This window comes from Psammomys obesus, unplaced genomic scaffold, assembly GCF_907164565.1.
Source record: "Psammomys obesus unplaced genomic scaffold, mPsaObe1.curated_primary_1811, whole genome shotgun sequence".
NCBI classification, from domain to species: domain Eukaryota; kingdom Metazoa; phylum Chordata; class Mammalia; order Rodentia; family Muridae; genus Psammomys; species Psammomys obesus.
Window position 1 is genome coordinate 28,224,385 of NW_026596046.1, and position 20,285 is coordinate 28,244,669.

General features: G+C 41.5%; 1 protein-coding gene across 1 annotated transcript in view; it reads left to right on the forward strand.

Moving 5' to 3' along the window:
• Positions 1-3,236: 3,236 nt before the first annotated feature.
• Positions 3,237-20,285, forward strand: part of Prcp (prolylcarboxypeptidase) — a 31,137-nt gene continuing 14,088 nt past the window's right edge. The window contains exons 1-6 of the mRNA XM_055623546.1: positions 3,237-3,339; positions 6,609-6,710; positions 8,663-8,844; positions 9,485-9,642; positions 10,580-10,749; positions 19,820-19,984. Of these exons, the coding sequence (XP_055479521.1) occupies positions 6,615-6,710; positions 8,663-8,844; positions 9,485-9,642; positions 10,580-10,749; positions 19,820-19,984 (771 nt within the window). The 5' untranslated portion in view covers positions 3,237-3,339; positions 6,609-6,614. The remainder of the gene's footprint in view (positions 3,340-6,608; positions 6,711-8,662; positions 8,845-9,484; positions 9,643-10,579; positions 10,750-19,819; positions 19,985-20,285) is intronic.

A 20,285-nucleotide genomic window follows, 5' to 3' on the forward strand; every position in this document is an offset into this window, starting at 1 on the left:
ATCTCTTGCGCATCTTGAGTACCCGTTTCTAGTGTTGCTGTGCCATCAGGTGGAAAGAATGCACATTTATTGGGCACTTACATAATCAGGAACTTGGTGCTTTCAGTTCATTTTCTCTCTCCTCTAGCGATTCTTTGCATGATATACTGTCATCCTAATGTCATATAGGAAGGCACTGGGCTTAGGGGTTAAGGGACATGCGTGGCCTTACGGCCAGCAGAGATTCAAGTTCATGTCTGTTAATGTGAACTTTCTGTCCTTCTCCCAAAGGTGCACTTCCTTCCTATTTCCCTTCAAAGTCTCAACAGTTAAAAAACGATGGTCAGGAGCCGGATTGCCTGTGTGTGGCCTAAGAGGAGAACAGGGCTGTCTCTGTTTCCGAAGTTCCCGAGGCTTTTGTAATTCTAGATGAAAGGTTTTCCTCTGGCCAGAACTTGTCCTGACTTGTATTTATCATGGCATATAAACACCCAGGCTTTCAAAGCTGATTCTTTGTGAGCCGTTTTCAGAAGTTAAAAGGAATATCTCATAAGAAGGCTAGGTCTAGAAGTCAGTGGGAGAGGTGAAAACATCACTACAGCAAAATGATCTTTGAGAATACTGTAGTAGTCTCAGAGGGCACGTGCTTCCTTTCTTTAACCCTGACACAGCCTGTCTATCCACCCTAGTGGAAAGAGATTGTGGTTGTTGGTGAACTGCAAACGACATTCGTGGCTTGCTTTTAGAAGCTCTTTGGGTGGCAGATGAAATAATTTAACAGCAGAGGTTCATTTAGTACAGGATGCTTACATCTGAGATCTAGCTCAAGAGAAGAAATAGCACATTCAACTCCCATTTTGGAGATTATTCTAGCTCAGTGGCTTTTAAAACTTCAGCTGCATCAGAATCACCCGAAAGGCATGGATCCCCTGGCGGCATCCCAGAGTTTCAGATTCAGGAGGTCTGGAATTCAGCTGGAGGCAATGCATTTCTGCATTCTGCATTGGTTAGTGCAAAGGAGAACCACTGCACCAAGTGGAAGCTGGTGGAGTCACCCGCATATCTTCTCTGTTTCTCTGGCGCTCCCTTCTATTTCTTTATTTGATTTTTGTTCTGTTGTATTTGTTTTAAACCCGGAAGTTAACTTTTTCATAAAATGGCTCAGCCCTTGGCCTAGGCAGTTCAACACACGTTTGTTGAATGAGTGGTTGAGTAAATTCACATGTGCGATGGGCAAAGTGTCTACACAGGCCTGTCTGTCATTATGTGCATAGTCTCTGTAAACTCCCGTTCTTCTGAGAAGTAGGTAGTCACTTTCAGATTGCATAGAGATCCTGGAGAAGTCAGGAAGTATACAGATAAGAAAGAGACGCTCACATTTTGTGTGCCTGTGTGTTCAGGGACAGAGCTGGGTCCAGGGAGGCCTGTCTGTTTTGAATGACCTAGGGAAGTACTGTCTAGTTTAGATCCTGGTTGGTTCCAGTAGCAATACCAGGTTTCTGAAGTGCTTGACTTTCAGATGTGCCACTGTGTGGGACTTCAGAGCATTTTCTTATGTAGTCAGAATTGTATGTGTATGTATTGTATGTGTTGTATGTGACATCTAATATCTTGTCCATAGCAACATCATCTCAGTCATCTCTAGTCTGTCACTCATGTCTTATCTGTTCAAATGAGGGTCCAGTCCCAGATCATGCATTGCATGTAGTTAATATGATCCTTAAAGTTCACTTAATTGAAAGCAGTCCTTCCCCTGTGATAATTGTCCTTGTTTTGTAAGCTAGCCCATCTTTAGACTTCCCAACTGCTTCTTCAGAGTGCATTCAAGCCATCCTGCTAACCTCTGCACTTCCTGGATCTAGATCTAAGAACTAGATCTAAAGTCTGGGTTAAGTAAAAAAATAAAATAAAAGTTTTAACAAGAATACATCATAGATGATATGTACTTTCTGTTGTACACTTGTTCCCTGACTGCCCTGCCATTTGTGGTCTTAATTTTGATCATAGTGTTAAGTGATAATGCCCCAATACTTTTTGTAAAGTTACCTTCTTGCCTTGTGATGGAATAGTGTTGTCTGCAGCATCATTGTGACATTATATAAAAGTTAATTTTTCTTTTAGATTTTTAAATGTTCTGAATGCCAATTAATAGCTTCTCCTAATCAGTAACTTTGCAGAACTATCATTTTTTTTCCAATTTAATACTTTGTTTTGCACCAGCTGATACTTGGTTAGACAGCTTTTCTTCATTAGCTGGGATTGTTTGGTGCTCTTCAATACAAATCTCTTAGAAAGGCAGACCAGAGATTGAATTCTTTACTGTTAACTCCTGGCTTCACAGTGAGGGGTTGATTTAATAGGCATCTTAAATAGATACTCTTTAAAATCACTTTTCTACATGAATGTATTTTCATAGATTTAATATTTAAATCAACTACAATTTATATTTTCTTTATGTTCTATTTGTTTTATGTTCATTTTATTACAACCTTAGTCAGCACTAGTTTGTTGTAATTTTCTTCTATATCCATTAATGTACCTTCACTAGTTTTTGAGCAAGTTTTAATTTTTTGACAGCAAGATTTTTAGGCTGATTGTGTAATTCTTGATTCTTATCCAAAAAGAGTCAATTACTCGCTTCACTAACAAGCTCTTGTGTGTGTGTGTGTTTTAGAGTGTTCTTTTGAGGGGAATAGAGAAGTAGGCATGAAAATCTTGCCACTTGAAATGTCTCTGGGTGGTAAAACACCAGTGTTTATAGACCTTTTCCATGGTTTGTTAGTTCTTGATTTTGATACTGAAAATTTAGGTAATGAAAATTCAGATAAGATGTAAAGTGAATAAATAAATAAACTTATATAAAAAAAAAAAGAAAATTCGGGGAGTAAGTACTAGCGTCATCTTGAAAAATACTTGGATTTATTCAAAACTGCTAAGAGAATAGATTCTAAGTGCTCTCACCAGAAAAAGTACTAACTGTGCACAAGGTAATGCTTATGCAATTAGATCCGTTTGCTATGCCACAATGTACACATGTTTCAAAAGATGTTGTATATAGAAATATTACTATAATAGCTACTATTGAGAATAAAACCAAATGATGTTTAAAGTTTCTTTTGATTATTTTATGATCCAGGTTGATTTTAGTCAATTACTTTTTATGCTAAACCTGATTACTTTCTTTGAAATGTGTCTCATCTGTTTTGTTTTTAAATGTAGGTTGATCATTTTGGATTTTATAATACAAAAACTTTTAAGCAGCGGTACCTAATATCTGATAAGTACTGGAAGACATATGATGGTGTTATACTTTTCTACACTGGCAACGAAGGGGACATTACCTGGTTTTCGAATCGTACGGTATGTGCACATCCGGGAAGGTCTGCTTAAGCAAATTGACTTTTACTATGATGGGTTGTAGACACTAAACTTTGTTTTTTTTTTTTTTTTTTTTGTGGCATTGGGAATTGGATTCATAGTCTTGCAGAGGCAGGGAAGTGCCCTACCACTGAGCAGCATCCCGAGGCTTCTTTTCATTTCTAGTTGAGGCGTGGTCTGACTGTGCTGTGCAGGGTGGTTTGAGCTCACTGTAATTGAGGTAGAGTTTGCAATCCTCTCACCTCAGCCCACACATAGCTGGGGTTATAGGCCTGTGCTACCAGGTCAAGCTACTATTGTTGTTAATTATAAAGTTATTGAATAGAAAGATAAACTCACGAATAGCTCAACAAATAACAAATTTACACGAATAGATAAGTCTATAAAGACCCCCACCAAAAAAATGCTGTTACTATGTTATTACACTATATGTAATAGCATTTCTATACCATCTTCCCTTAGATTCTTCACTCTAGAAATAAATAAAAAATTTTTAACTTAAAATTCAGTTTTCTGAGAATAGAATTTTGCTCTTTTCACTTATAATTCCATTGAGTGGAACAGAGTCCTCTTGACTATGCATTAGCATAGTAGGACCATTAGCTTGCTTCTCAGCCTGTGTTCCTGTCACCTTTTATCATACTTAAAATCCATTAATAAAACTTAAGTTAGTATAGCTGGACCCTGTGGCTCACGCCTGTAATCCCAGCACTTCGGGAGGCAGAGGCAGGTGGATCTCCGTGAGTATGAGGCCAGTCTGGTCTACAAAGTGAGTCCAGGACAACCAAAGCTACACAGAGAAACCATGTCTTGAAAAACAAAACTTAAGTGCATGTGAAAATATGACATCATCCTTCTTGGGGTGTCAGGACTGTGAGTAGAAATCATCAAAATTCTATAAAGGCTGAGTTATGGTAAAGTGGAGAATATCACATCACCTAGAACGGGAGTGTTTGCCACGGTGCTGGTATTCAGGAGCCTTCAGAAAATGCCTTCTTGGAGAGCTGAGTTGATAAGCTCTGGGCAGATGGGCGGATGGCAGAGGAGGAGAACTCCCACTTTCAGCGGACTGGCAGAAGGGGATAGGCAGGAAGAGAGACAGAGGGTGGGACTGGGAGGAGTTGAGGGAGGTACCTTCAGTCTCGGTATAGAATGAATAAATTATAAAGAAAAATTAAAGTAAGAAATTCAAAGAAAAAAACAGAGACGTGAATTCAGACAAGCTCCTGAGTTCCCCATTTATAATGCTCCCCCCCCCCCCCCCCAGCTTACAACCGTTAAGAGCCTAAATACGTTGAAAGTTGAAGAAAGGAGATCCAGGACAAGGTCAGCAACAAGTGGTCAGTCACTTCCCACAAGCTTCCTGCTGTTCCTCTGCGAGAGACCAGAACTGCAGCCTCTTTTTTCTCTTTAGATGTGACCTCCCTTTTGTGCTGGAGCCACAGGGCAACTTCTCCTGCCCATCTCCCAGATCTTTAATCTAGGCACAGAGTCCATCCGGCCCCCGCAAACCCTGATCCTGCACAGGCTCCTCAGTGGGAGTTAAGGCTCATGGCGGGGGTTGGGAGGAAGCAACTGAAATGAAAAGACACTCAACGTAGGAACAGTTCCAGAAAACTGACCAGAAGGAGATACTGGAAGGGCAGAGGCTTGCCCTCCCTGGTTTTAAAACATCGTCCTTTGCAAGCCGAAATCTCGCAATTGCATGTGCACCTCTGTGTACAGATCTTCCTGGGAGATAGTTTAGCCAGATGCAAGGGGCTTCAGTTCTTACTTTTGTTACTTGCTTGATTGAGTTTGGGTAAGCTTTTAGCTCTACACTTCAGTCTTCTCATCTGTTAAATGGGTATGATAAGAGAGCTATTTCCTAGTGTTTGGAAAACCAAAAAGAAAATCAAGGAACTTGTAGAAGTATAGCGTTAATAGATGTTAATATATTACTAAGTCCTTTTACAAAAGATAAAATTGCCCTTGAGATGTAAGCAAACACTCCCTAATTGAATCATGCATCTGTTCAGTTCAGCTGCTTCTGCCAAAGCCTGAGGTCAATCCCACAGAGGTCTGTTCCTACTCTTATGACACTTGCAGTTCCTGCTGCAGCAGGCAGAGGAGGTCTTGCCAGCACTCTGCTGTTGAGGGGAGATGGACAGCTCTGCTAGGCAGGGCATGCAGAGGAGGGTGTGCTTGAGCTGGGTGTGGCTCAAGAAGTTGAGCTGGTGTGGCTCAGTTATACTGTTCCTGGCTGGACCTGGGATGTGCGGCATTAGTGAGTAGCTCCTCGAAAGAGAAGTGGCATCTTGAAAACCACAGGTGTCAGGCTAACACGTCCATTATCCCCGAAGATGGCTCCTTTAATTTCTTACGGATTGGTCAAAATGACCAAAGTCTTTTTGAGGTTCCTATGCCTCATTAGGAAATAGTAACTTATTAAACACCAGCAACATTCATCAGGCTTTAATCCGTGCTAAACTTTCTGATCAATTAATGCTGTCTGCCTTGGATGCTTTCCTAGGAAGGATGAGGAGGGCACCATCGAGTCAAAGGGAAAGGGGCAGCAAATGATAGTAGGAGCCGTCAGTGTGGAGAAAGGAAGTCGAGTGGTCCTTGATGCCCACTCTGCATCACAGCCTGTGTTTCAGTCTTGGCTCTGCCACCTGGGTGAGCACTGAGCCTGGTGTCTCAGTGTCCTTGCCTGTATAACCACAGTGCTTGATTGATTCTTGTTTATTGTGCTAAATAAGTGAGTTATTTCATGTGTGGCTAGAATGGTACTGACACATTATAACAGGTGCTGTTAGCTGCTGTTAATTTCCTAACATACAAGATTAAGATTCCAAGGGTGTTTAGTGTGGGTATCAGAAGAGGTGGCAGTTGGGGTGCATGGACAGCGGAAGGCTAGGCTTTGCTTTTGTTTGTTTTCTGAGACAGGCTCATCAGCCCAGGCGGGTATAGATGCTGCTGTGCTGTGCAGGTCGGCTTTGTCCTAGGGGCCGGGGCATCCTTCCGTCTCTCTCTCCATTGCTGAGGGTACAGGTGCTGCCGCCATACCTGGCTACAGAACCCGTCTTTATTTGTCACACTCTAAGGTCGTATGGTGTGACTTTCAGAAGTGGAACAAGAATCACCTATCTGTGGTGCATACATAAATCGCCCAGTTTTTCAGGGAACTCTTCCTGGCCTGTAAAAGTTCAACGTGATTTTTTTTTTTTTTATAACCTAATTTTACCTATGGATTCGTGCATTCTTGCTAGGGGTTCATGTGGGACGTTGCTGAGAAGCTGAAAGCTTTGCTGGTCTTTGCTGAGCATCGATACTACGGGGAATCCCTTCCCTTCGGCGAGGACTCATACAAGGTAGGTACACATTTTTCTTCAAGGTTGTCCTTTCTGGGGGGTCGGCCAGGGTCTCACGTATCCCAGGGTGCTCCGCCTTCACCTTCAAGCCTGAGATTACTGCTGTACAGCAGGCTGCGTGCCTGGTTTCCTGTGGTTCTTCGGCAGAACCCGGGGCTTCGTTCTTGGCGACCACTGTTCCCACAGACCCACATCCCCAGCTCTGTTCATACTTTTCTTTTCCTTCTTTCTCCCCCTCTTTATTGTTTTCGAGACAGCGCAGCACTCCATAGCTCATTCTAGCCTTAAACTCACAACTGTTCTTTGTCAGCCTCTTAAGGGACCACAGGTATGTGCAACTGTCACCAGACACAGGTTTGGGTTTTTTTGTTTGTTTTTGTTTTCTGTTTTTCCTCACCCGGATAGTAATTGTGGGTGGGGTAAGAATGGTGGTTTCTGGCAGATTTTATTTTCCTTCAGTGTCTAAGGGCAGTGAGTAATGGCCACAGCCGGGCAAAAGCAGTAGCAAGACGCAACCTCTGCTGCGGCAGACCCTGGCCGGCTTTGGGGTCTGGGGAAACTGAGCTCCACGCGTTCAGTCCCCATGCAGATCTTGGGTACTGGGACCCTTGGCTTTTGACAGCACTTGGTGGAGCAGTTCCTAACCTGGAGTCCCAGGCCACTGGCCTGGGAGAGTTGACGGTTGTCTGAATGCTTCTGGTGACCGGGACTTCCAGGTCCTGAAATGAGAGGTAACGGGGATAGAGGAGCAGAGGGGCACACGCCTCTCCGGGTCCTGAGTTTTCTTCACTCTAGATTCCTGTGGATTCTTTAGCACAGGACCTGGGGTCAGAACTTTTCCCTGTTATGCTACCACCTCACACCTCTGTCTGCTGCCTCTGTCTGACAGTTAGACTAGAACTCCAAAGTCCTTCAGGCCGCTTCCTCCTGCTAGAAGGCCTTGGGGTTTGGCAACTGTTTCAAATTTTTGTTTTTGAAGTTGTGTGTTTGTGTAAAAGTACTGAAGAAAAACAGGCTCTGTCTAGGTAGAACTGGTAAACATCAGACAAGAAGGAGAGTCATGTTTTCAGAGTCAGAAACGTGGCAGCAATTTTAAAAAGTGTCTCAGACACGCCACCGTGACAATTCTTGCTGCAATATTATTTTTATTTCAGAATCAAAGTTACCCTTCAAACCTCATAAACTCATTGACATCCGTCCACAAAACAAGCCCTGTCTGTCCTTGCTAGCTGCTGGCTTGGGAAGGTTACCTTCAGGGATGGCCTTGGTGCTTGTGGTTTGTTTTTCTCTCCAGGCCAACATTGTGTACACTGGGCGACGGTGAGTCTCTCATGGCAAAACCACTGCCACACAGGCAAGTAAAGAGCTGCGGCCTGACAATGCTTCTTTGTTTCCACGGGAAACGTCTGTACAGTGTCTCTGTCATTCCCAGGTGGACTGTTTTTATAAACGCACACTTGTTTTATGTTTGTGACAAGGCAAATGAAGAAGCCTTACAAATTTAAAATTAAAAATCATAAATCACATTAAATAATTGTTTAAATTTCTTGACAAAATGAGTTCTGTGGCACCAGAATACTTGTGGTAAAAATCCTTAATTAAATAGGTCATGTTATGTCTGCTGCTGAAAAGTCATGTTTAAAGATGTGTTCTTGGCCTTGCTTTTTGTATTTCATTCTTCAGTAAATGACACACATACACAGAGAGATATTAAACTGAGAGATATTAAATTACATTTAATGCAAAAGTGTTATGTTCTACAAACTTAAATCACTTTCTGTGACTTGTTGAAAACATTGAACCCGTGCTTTGACTTGGCATTTTGACTCAACTTCCTGGAAAGCCTATTTGGAAAAATGTTTACATGACTCAAGCTCCACTCTGGACCTAAGCTGTGCCTAATCGGTAAATGTGGGCACATTTACACCTGTGCCCATCCTTTCAACCCACAGGATTCCAAGCACTTGAACTTCCTGACCTCAGAACAGGCTCTGGCTGATTTTGCAGAGTTAATCAGACACTTGAAAAGAACAGTTCCAGGAGCAGATGGTCAGCCTGTCATCGCCATTGGGGGCTCTTATGGCGGCGTGCTTGCAGCCTGGTTCAGGATGAAATATCCTCACTTGGTAGTTGGGTAGGTGCATTTACGCTGGACCCAACCATGAGCACGATCAAGACAAACGCAGAGATTCATTTGGGGTAAAGCATGTTTCATGATGTTGGATAGATGTTTCTGGAATCTCATTAACATCTGTGCTATTTAGCTAATCATCTTGTTAAGGCTCAGTTCCATCTTATTTTTTAGAAATTATTTTTAATGTGTATTTTTATTTGATTTTTGCAGCTTTTTATTAGTTCTTATTTGTTGTCGAATCTTTTGTACAATGTATTTTCACCCTCCTCTTCCAGCTCCTCCCCGATTCATCCCTTCTTCTCCACTTACACAACTTTGTATTTCCTCTTCTTCCTCTTTCTCCTCCAGTTCCTTCTCTTCTTCTCCTTCCCTACACACATCAAGTCCAGTTTGTGCTGCCACATACTCCTGGGTATGTGGCCGTCTACTGGAGTGTGTTTGACCTACCATTGGCCACACTGTTAAAGATAAACTGACTCTCCCTCTCCTAGCAACTATCCATTGCCCGTTAGTGATGGGACTTCAGGCCACCCCCGACCCCCGATCCATGCTAGAGTTTTGTCTGGCTTGAGTCTGTTGTTTTAAAACTTAGGCAAGTTACATTTTCTTCCTTTCTCCTCCCATCTTCCTGAACATTTAGAGCCCTTGCAGCTTCTGCCCCTATCTGGCAGTTTGCAGAGTTGATTCCCTGCGGTGTGTTTATGAAGATTGTAACTGAAGATTTTAGAAAAAGTGGTGTAAAATGTTCAGAGAGCATCCTCAGGTCTTGGGGTGCCATTAACCGACTCTCAAATACGGGTAAGCTTTACCTAAAAGAAAAGATTTATACTGTTTTTTAAATTGAACTTCATTTGTTCAATATTTCTACTTAATTAAAAACATTTTATGTATATGGGTATTCTGTCTGCCTGTATATTTTTGTACCATGTGTGTGCCTGATGTCCTCAAAGGTCATAAGAGGGCATCTGATTCCCTGGAAATGGAGTTACAAATTGTTTTGAGGCATCATGTAGGTGCTGGGATTTGAACCTGGGTCCTCTGAAAGAACAGCCAGTGCTCTTAACCTTTGAGCCATATTTTCACAACCCCCTTTAAGCCACATGTTATAAAAGCATAATATAAATATTGAAAATAAAAGAAATCAAAATGCATGGGCTGATGAGTTGCTTGATGTAATTCCCATCCGTTCTCAACAGAGAGCATTTTCAGGCTCTCAGAAATCTGAAGGCGTTCTTAGTCATTTTGGTACACTTGCATTGTTCATCATTATTCTCATGCCTTCATCTTAGGTAGATTTTACTTGTTCTTGAAGTTTTCAGGAATTTGATTTTTGCTATATATATAACACACACACACACTTGTGGGGATTTTTTGTTTGGTATCTTTTGTTCAATGTTAGCTGTATCTATTTGTTTTATGTTGTTACTTCTCCATTCACATTGTTTTATAGCGTTCCCATGTATTTATTTTAAGTTAAGTAAATGTTAAATGTTTTAAATTAAAATGAGAAGCGGTAAAGAAATACTAATTTCAGTAAGCCCCACCATGAAATTTCATTTGCCTGCCATGGAATTATCAGACTGCAGTAAAGCATTTTGCTGAATGGCGCAAAAATTCTTGGTGAAGTGGCATAGAAAGTCACATTTTCTGTAACTCAAAGGGAAGGATGAGAGGTCTGTGTGGCCGCCTGTTGACTAGCGTGTTTCAGGTTCCAGCGATGTCATTTTGTCTCCAGGCAGTGGTCTACTGTGGCTCACGAGAACCTTTCACCTGTGTTCCCCCCTAAACTCTGAGGACATCCAACGCCTGAAAGACTGGATCTCCGAGACCTGGGTCAACCTGGCCATGGTGAACTACCCATACCCAGCCAACTTTTTAAAGCCTTTGCCTGCGTGGCCTATCAAGGTAACAGGATAGTGCCCCGTCCTCATTTATAAACTACTTTCTGTCTTTCATCAGAAGAAGATACACAATGATGGAGGACTCTGTTCAGCTAGCAATTCTGGGCTGGCATCCTGAGGTCAGCTGTTTTTCTGTTTACGTGACCTTGGGCATTTGAGATAGCCTTTCTTAGCCTTAGGTTCCTCTTCTGAGAACCGAAGATAAAAATATCAATTATTCCATGAGACCAATGGTTGCTGTTAATTGGATAATTGCTGTGTACTAAATCCCGAGCTGTGCTTTGGATATGTAACTTATCTAATTTTGTGATCTATCTATCATGCCTAAATGTATGCAAAACATGGGAGAAACTTGATGATTACTCAGTGAGCTGCTAAACATTCTACATGCTACCCACCATGACGGGTGATCATACGTTGAGCAGCAGAATGGAAAAGATACCATCTAGGTGCTAGAGGTCATGGCCCCACGCTGCTGCTTATCCCCCAGCAACCTGGATAAGGTGCTCTTCCTTTTTGAATTGCTCTGTCTTTGCCTTGTGTGCCTCAGAAGAACAGATATCAGTGTTTTTTCAAATGCCTTTACTAATAATATGGACCCGAGAAATGTAAACACATTGACTTTCGCTTCTACAAATGCGCTAACACTTTGTAAACTTAAGGACTTTTTATAATTTGAAAGATTCTTTTGTTGCCTGTATCATTTACTGTATATGCCTTTAAAGTATTCTCTTGTTAAGAATAAGAGTTTTAAAAAACAAAGGAGAGTTATGTTTTGAGGATTTTTTGACTCCACAGATAGAATGGGTGCTGCAAATGAAATTTTAATTGATTATATAAGAGCCAAGTTTCAAAAGCTCTTCTAACTGTCTCACTAAACTACTAAAACTACTCCTTTCCTAAAAATGTAATTAAAACAAAGTAAATTCACTTGCTTTCGGAGTTGTTTTTCTTTATACACAAAGTGAACATCTTGTCCACAACAGACTGGAAATTAGCATGCAGTGAATTAGGCTGGATGTTGATAGTACAAAGTTATTATTACTATTTTGGGACAGACAAAGCTCGCTTTCTTTGTAGCTTAGGGTGGTCTAGAACTGTCCACCTTAAACAAAAACTACTTCTCTTGCCTTTGCTCTGCAAGCCTCCCCATTGCCTGTTGATTCTCTTCCCACAGCTAGCTACACATTTCCTTTCCACAGATTCTTTCTCACTGCGCCTGCTCCTCAACTGGCTTCAGATGCTCTCTGTTCTCTGCTCATTCTGTTTCTCCTTTCTTGACCCTATCTGTCCTCTCAACCCACTAATCCCTGGAACACTACCCAGCTGGGGACTGCTCTTTCACTTGGATGGTTCCATTTAGCCAGAACTCCTCCTCCCTCGGATGCACTTCCTCCTCTTTAAAAGGCTGACAATCAGCAGGCCTTTTCTGAGTCTGTAACTCAGGCTTAGCGCCACGAGATAACAGTCCGACTGTCGGAGAAAGCAGGCTATTTCCAAATCTGACTGTCGCTTGTGCATCTCTAGAGTTTCCTTGGGCAGTGACTAAATGCCGTTTTCCACGTCAATTCAGCTATGCTTCTCTCTAATTTGTCTTTGCACATTGTCCCTATTTGCTTTTGTTTACCGTTAACAGAAGCCGCAATAGTCATGCAGAAATAATCATGGATTTGGCTGGCGGAACACAGGGAGGAAGAGAAAAAGGAAATAGAAAACCCTCTGTCATTTGACCGTTCTGGGCACTTTAAAAACCACCACGCCTCTTCTTAGCTTAAAAAGCATTTTAAAAGAAGGCCATGTCGTTCCTTAAATTTTGTAGTCCTTCTTTTAGCTGATAAACCAGTCAGATATCTTCCCATTCTTAGCTTAGTCTTCCGAGATGCAGACACACACGGTGAAATAGTAAGACACAAAAGGGGAAATCTCTTCCGTTTGTCTTGGTGTTTGATAATGTATGCAGTCTCTCTGGGTGGTTTAAGCGGTTTAGATGCATCCTATGAAAAGAGAGCTTTTACTGACAAAACTAATGTGATTATCTGAGGTAGTGTGAAAGGGATGTTGGAGCCTTAGAGAAAAAAAAAATCCGGTCTAAAAGCTGAATGTATTGGTAATCCTTCTTCTAATGGAAGGATGGAGGCACCATACTCTGGAGAGAAGATTGACCTTTTTGTTTTTTAAGACTATCTTCTTTTGAGAATCGTATGTTTACCCTACCTCTCCTTGCCTCCACCTTTTTTTTTTTTTTTTTTTTTTAATTTAAATGCTTATCCTCCTAGGTACAGGTACCTAAGGCTTTCAAGCAAACCCTTATCCTTACATTCTTGCGTATGTGTTGGCAGAAAGGGCAGTTCAGGTTGGAGTGCAGGTCTGACCAGTCTCACATTGCATGAGTGTTCTACTTCTACACCCCTTGTATTTTTGCAACAAAGTTTAGCTTTGTAGCCTGGGCTAGCTTGGAACTTGTGACCATCCGGTTTCAGACTCTCTAGAGCTGAGGCTGTAGGCTTGTGCCAATACAACTGGCCTCTACACTATTTCTGTACTTTAAAAAATTTGTTTTATGTGCACTGGTGTCTGTTCTGCGTGCATATCTGTGTAAGGGTGTTGGACACCTGGAACTGGAATTACAGACACTTGAGAGTTGCCATGTCGGTGCTGGGAACTGAACTTAGGTCATCTGGAAGAGCAGTCAGTGCTGTTAAGCACTGAGCCATCTTTCCAGCCCATTTCTGTACTTTTAAAAACTGTAATTATTAAAAAGGACTTCCAATGTTCTTAAAACTATTCCTTAGATTGTTTCGTCTATGTGTGTGTGTGTGTGTGTGTGTGTGCGCGCACACTGTGTGCATACTTGATGCCCAGGGAGTTCGGAAGAGAGCACAGAACTTCAGGAACTGGACTTATGGATGGTTTTAGCTGTGGGTGCTGGGAAACAAACCCAGGTCATCCGCAAGAGCAGCACATGCTTTTAACTGCTAAGGCACTTTTCCAGTCTCTTATTCTTTTAAGAGTGTTTCTTGAGTGCTTACTTATCCTAGGAAAAAGAAAGTTAATTAGGTCTGCTTGATTCAAGTGGCTAGCACCAAGTCTTCTGTTAATCTAACATTTTAATTTCTTTTAAACTAGTGCATATATATTTAAATTTATAAAGCAACAAAATGACTCTTAAGGTTTCTTCTTTTTTTTTATTTTTATTTTATTTTTTTGAGACAGGGTCTCCCTGTGTAGCCCTGGATGTTCTGGACTCACTTTGTAGAGCAGGCTGGCCTCAAACTCACAGAGATCTGCCTGCCACCACCCCTGGCTACTCTTAAGTTTTTAAAAAATAAATAGAAAGCAAACTTAAAAAAAAAATGTAAAAACAACCTACCAATTAAAAGCATGTTTTTATGATGATAAATGTGAAATCTGGGCCTGGTGACACAGGCTTGGAAGCCTAACTATGTGGAAGGCTGAAGCGAGAAGACTGCAAGTTTGAAGGCAACTTGGGCAATATGGTGAATGACTCTCTCTCTCTCTCTCTGTCACACACGCACACACACACACACACACAGAGATGCATACTCTCAGACACATACTCACAGACACACGCACTCATAGACACACACTCACAGACACAAACCCTCCAAACAAATCTAACAACACACACAAACGGTGCATGATGCAAGGAATATTTGTGTGTGAAGCCTTTCGAGAAGTGTTTGTTGTATTGTTTTGGGGTCTCTTTCTGCTGCCTAATTAGATTACAGCCCCTCAGTAAGTAACTAACAGTGAACACGCTTGTATTGATGAGTTGGCTAATACTGGCAAACTATCAAGAGTCACTTGAGGCATCCCAGGAGATTGTAACAAGACTGCTAATGTTTGACTTAAAAGCGTGACAGTTTCAGACGGTTTACCGATGACTTGTTCTGTATGTGCTTTGTGCACACTGTACATCAGGCTGAAGAGTGTGGGACTATCTCCCTTTGAACCACTGTACTTGTGAGTAATCATGAAATGGTGCCGAGGCCCTGCCCTTATTGAAGCACTGCTTTTTGAAGCTTCGGGCATTCTAAATACTATACAAGGAGACTATAGATTTGTCCTTCCTTCATATAAAGGCAGCTTGACAGGATCTAGCAAAAGGCTTACAATGTTTGTCTCTTAGGAACCAGCAACTCCTGTAAGAACTTATCTTGAAGTCATTAAGGGTAAAGATTTAGCCATAGAGCGGTACAGTTTTTATTTTACCAATAAAAATAAAAGGTTGCAATGTTTCAAATGACCAGTCTCTAGGCTCTGTCTGGTCCTCAGCTACGTAGCCTCACCGCCCTTCTGTGAATTGTTTTACACTGGTGAGTGTCCTTCAGAAGTGTTGGTGGTCAGAACTGAACCCAAGCCTCCCAGGAGCATCTGCCATCAGAAGGGCACTGGGCCCAGGACTGCCCTTAATTGGGTTATGGGATTTCTATCAGCAGAGGCCGGGGCTCTGCTCCTGATGTTCTGGGTCTGCAGATACCCATGCATTGTTATCTGGTGCCAGCCTCCAGCCACGCTTGCGTCTTTTCGGGGACGACAACTGTTCTTTACAGAGATGGCTATTCATGGGGACTCCTTTTCTTTCCTCAACAGAGGCCCAGTGTTCCTGCTGCAAAAGAGGGCGGGAGTGTCTAATGCCAGTATATGAGTCATGCCCACTTGCAACTGTGCCTTTCAGGGGTTTTAGATACGTGAACATCAGCCCCTCTTTTCTCCTTGACTAGCTTGCATCATCTGCTGGCCTCATCCACCACGCAGCTCGAACAGAATGTTTTCCTCTGAATCTACCCTGTAGTTCCGTGATGGCCTTAGAAAGAGCTGAGTCTGCTGAGCCCGTCCTGATTCAGGAAGGAGGCGGGAGGGGTCAGTTGTTGGTGAGGGCTGGTTTAGTATATCCTGTAATAGACTCTTGGCTTCCATACCGCTTGGTTATTTGTAACTGCTGTGCATCTTAGGAATGCTTTTTGAGAAAACTGCTTTTAAGTGTTAGGTAACTTGAATTTCCATGAATAATTAGAGAGTTTTTCAGAATAACAAATCACTGTTTTGACTTTTAACTTTCCTTTAGCTGGCATTTTTTTATGGTGTAACAAGTCCGTACCTCCAGTTTTGTGCAGGTCTACTTCTTTATGCATGGGCACAGTGAATATTTATGATCTTACAGTTATTTTTTTTTCCTTTAAAAATTTACATTTAGGGGCTGGAGAGATGGCTCAGTGGTTAAGAGCACCATCTGCTCATCCAGAGGTCCTGAGTTCAATTCCCAGGAACCACATGGTGGCTCACAACCATCTATACTGAGATCTGGTGCAGGGATACATGGAGATAGAGCACTCGTATACATAAAATAAATAAATAAATAAATAAATCTTTAAATTTTTACCTTTATTTATTTAGATATTTGTGTGTGTGTGTGTGTGTGTGTGTGTATGTGTGTGTGTGTGTGTGATGTGTCTGTGGGTGTGTATGCTACAGCATCTTCTGGAAGTTGTTCTCTCTTTCTGCCATGTGGGTCCTTCAGATCAAACTCAGGCCTTACAGTACGTAGATTTACCCACTGATTTAATATGCTTGTCCTCATAGCTTTGCTATTGTTGTCTTGTTTTAAGTCAGGATCTCACTGTGTATCTCTGGCTGTCTTGGAACTTGCTTTGTAGACCAGGCTGGACTCAAACTGACAGAGCTCCATCTGCCTCTGTCTCCCAAGTGCTAGGATTAAAGCTGTGTGCCACTATATGCAGCTCTCATGGTTTTTTTTTTTTTTAAAGGTATATTTACTTTTTCAGATATTGTATTTTGTGATTTCTCCTACATTCAGAATTTCTAAACCTATAAGCCCTTCTGGCACTCAGAAGGAGCAGATAGTAGAGCCCTGGATTGAGGTGATTGCCTAGATAGGCCATATTAGTGAGCCCCAGGCTCACTTGAGAGATTCTGCCTCAGTGAGTTAGATGAAGGAGGATTTAGGAAGATGCTTAATGCCAGCTTTCAGCCTCCACATGTACCTACACACATGTGCATGCATGCTCCCACACAGATGTATGTCTCACACATGCAAATGCACACACACATACACATGCACACAAAACATGAAAGAAGAGGCATCCCTCCATGTTTGCTAATACATGACTTCTTAAAGTTGATTCTAAGAACACAAAGTACCAATGAATAATCCATAGAAAAATTGTGGTGAGTGGGCTGAGGAGATGGCTCATTTGGCAAAGTGAATTGTTTTATAAGCATGAAGACCTGGTTTCGATCCCCAGAAACCATCTAAGAATGCTGTGCATGGTAGCTTGTCTTTGTGCTTATGATCTTGGGGCTGGGGTGGCAGAGGCAGGATGCCTGGGATAGTCTTGCTTGACTGATGAGCTCCAGACCAATAGAACCCTGTTTCAAAGAAAGTGAAGAGCGTTCTTGAGTATGAAACCTGAGGTGAACCTTTGGTACACACACACACACACACACACACACACACACACACACACACACACAGCAAGAGACAGAGAGACAAAGAGAGAAATATTGCCGAAAAGAGGCACAGAATTTCCCCTATAATTTATTTCTCCTATGGTTTCAAACTTCCCGCCATTTTTAGAAAAGTAGTGATGGACACTAGCCTGAGACAGCATGGCGAGGAGGGCTAGACAATTTTTTTTTTCATTAGCTTCCTTTCTTGACCAGGGGTGTGTCTCTAGGCCAGGCCTGGTTCTCCCTCCAGAATCTCTCTCTGAGGGAGAAGAGCAGAGCTTCTTCCTCCCTGCCTCCCTCCCTTGACTAATCTTTTGATCAGAGTTGCCTACTTTATATACTTTTTCCGTATGAAACAGGAAGTGAATAGTTGACTGAAGCCATGTCAGAGTGTTGACAGGATATGACGTGGACCGAGGGGCTTTGTCATAGGAGCTGTCTGTCTTTCCATGAGGAGGCATTTTCCTATGAGACAGCACAGTGGATAGCACGTCCATTTCAGAAGCAGAGATCCGTGGGAATAAATTGCAGTTTTACCCTTTGCTAGCTGGTGAACTGAAATAAAGGGATTTAACCTCACGGTCAATTTCTTCTAGGCGAAGTAGTGGACAATAACCTATCTGGTAGGGTAGGTGATTTTGAGAATGAGATAATATGTTGGTTCTAATAATCAGTAGGTATTGTTATGATTCAGCTATGATTTCACTGTTTGTGAATTTTCCCTAATGTTTTATTATGGAGTATTTCAAATATATAGAAAAGTTGAAAAATATTGGACAGTGACCAGCCACAAACTTACCTTGAAATAAGTCTCCAACATTGAGCTATATCTCTAGCCCTTACTCCTAAGTTTTATAAATAATATTTGTATATTTGACTTATCACATGCATATTCACCTAGCAATCTCATTGCTCATCTCATTTTTAATACACTTCAAGATAAATTATAGACAACGCTCCCTAAATAATTGAAGTTTTGTATTACCAACTAGAGTTCAATATTGTTTTATGATGCCTTTATTATCATCATCATCATCATCATTATTATTTCTTTTCTTTCTTTCTTTCTTTTTTTTTTTTTTTTTTTTGAGACAGGTTCTTCGTATGTAGCTTTGGCTGTTCTGGAACTCACTATGTAGACCAAGGCTGGCTTTAAACTCATAGAAATCTGTCTGCTTCTACCTCCCAAGTGCTGGGAATAAAGATATGTACCAGTACACACAGGCCTAGTTTATGATGATTTTTAAACAATTTAATTTAACATATAGAGTAACAGGCATTGTAATAACATTTTCATGCATGCTTAATACTGATCACTCTTCCTCTCTTTCCATCCCTGCTAGTACTCTTCTGTTCCCAGTGTTCCCCTTTCCAGTTATATATCACAATTCTTCTTTTCTGAAGAGAATAGAGAGCTACGTATAGCAGAACCCAGAGATTTGTGTGTTGTGTTGGTTATATAAGTCAGTATCCTATGAAGATACGAGATATTTCTGTACCTCGGAAAGTTTCCCATCCATCCTCTGGGCTGTCTCCATTTTGACTTCTAACTTAAAGTTTTGCCTTTGATTTTCAGAGCTAGACTTTAGACATGTATTATAGGCTGGTGACAGGAGCATTTGTGAGATGGGTGATTGCATGATATGCCTCTGATCATACCACAGATATCCAACCTAGGACCCATTTTTTTTTCCCCACAGTAACGCTTGTCGATTTTTGTAAAAATATAACCCACGAAAATGCAAAGGAGGCTGATGGGAGTATATGGCACAAAAGAATAGCAGGGTTATGGGGAAGTGGAGAGGAGACAAACCTTGTTTGAAATGCCAAAATGAAACCCAATACTTTTTATGCTAATTTAAAAAACAGTTTTTTATTCAGCAAACATTTAATTATCTGAGACCTTGCTAAGCACTATAGGAAACATTGTAGAATGAAATGAGTACAGACAGCATTGTAGGGATTGTGATAAAAATAGAAAAAGAGTATAGCAGAGCACCAAGGATGGAGCAGTTTGGCTCTTTGAAACTTGGAAACACAGATAAGGAAAATCTCAGAGAGTAGGGAATATTTGAGCTTAGCACTGTGAAGGATGAGTTGGCCAGCATTCATATAATTATGGAGTGAGAAAAAGATTTGAGGATGGGCAGGGGAGTTAAAGAGTGTGGTGGGAACTGGTTTTCCTAAACTGGAAAAGTCATGCAGATTAAGCTGGAGTGGTAAGGAGATAGGGCTTTGCACAACATGTGAATGCCTGCATTATTTCTGCCATGCATGGAGAGTTTAATTAGTTTATGAAGTTTGTTTAGAAAAGTTACACTCAAGAGACAGAAAAACCTTAAGGATCACACTTAGGTTTGTTTTGGGTTGTTCTGGAAATTACTGCAGAGCCTCGCCTGGCTTCCTGTAGTACTCCTATCTCTGCCCCTAGTGGTATTATAGGCATATATAACCATGGTTGGCTTCAGACGTTTAAGAGTGCTTTATGATCAGATTATAATCACATTTCTTCTTTGTGTTATTAAGTTATAATTTTGTATTTGTATCTGACTTTTCCCCTGTTTATCTCTCCAAAATGACAGGTTGTTTGCCAGTACCTGACAAATCCCTACATGTCTGACTCCATGCTGATTCAGAACATTTACCAAGCTATGAATGTGTATTATAATTTCTCAGGCCAGTCCAAATGCAATAATATTTCCGAAACAACAATTGGCAATTTGGGATCCCGGGTTTGGAGCTATCAGGTAAGCATGTATGACTTCCGGGGCAGCCTTTGCTCCTTGCGGATACAGCTGTGCTACAGCAGAAGCCAGGCAAGAGTTTATCACCCAACTTGCATTTAAGTCAAGGTGCTATTTCACTGTGAGATTACCTGTAAGCTCATGTGTTCATCCACCCCTTCACCAGGCACACAGTAAGTGCTCGTCACTGATCAGGCTCTCTTATGATTCAAAGATAAAATCGTAAATAACATGACCTCATCAGCAAACAGTGAGAAAGGTAGGTACATTAACACTATAGAAGACCTTGGCAAGTCCTGGTATG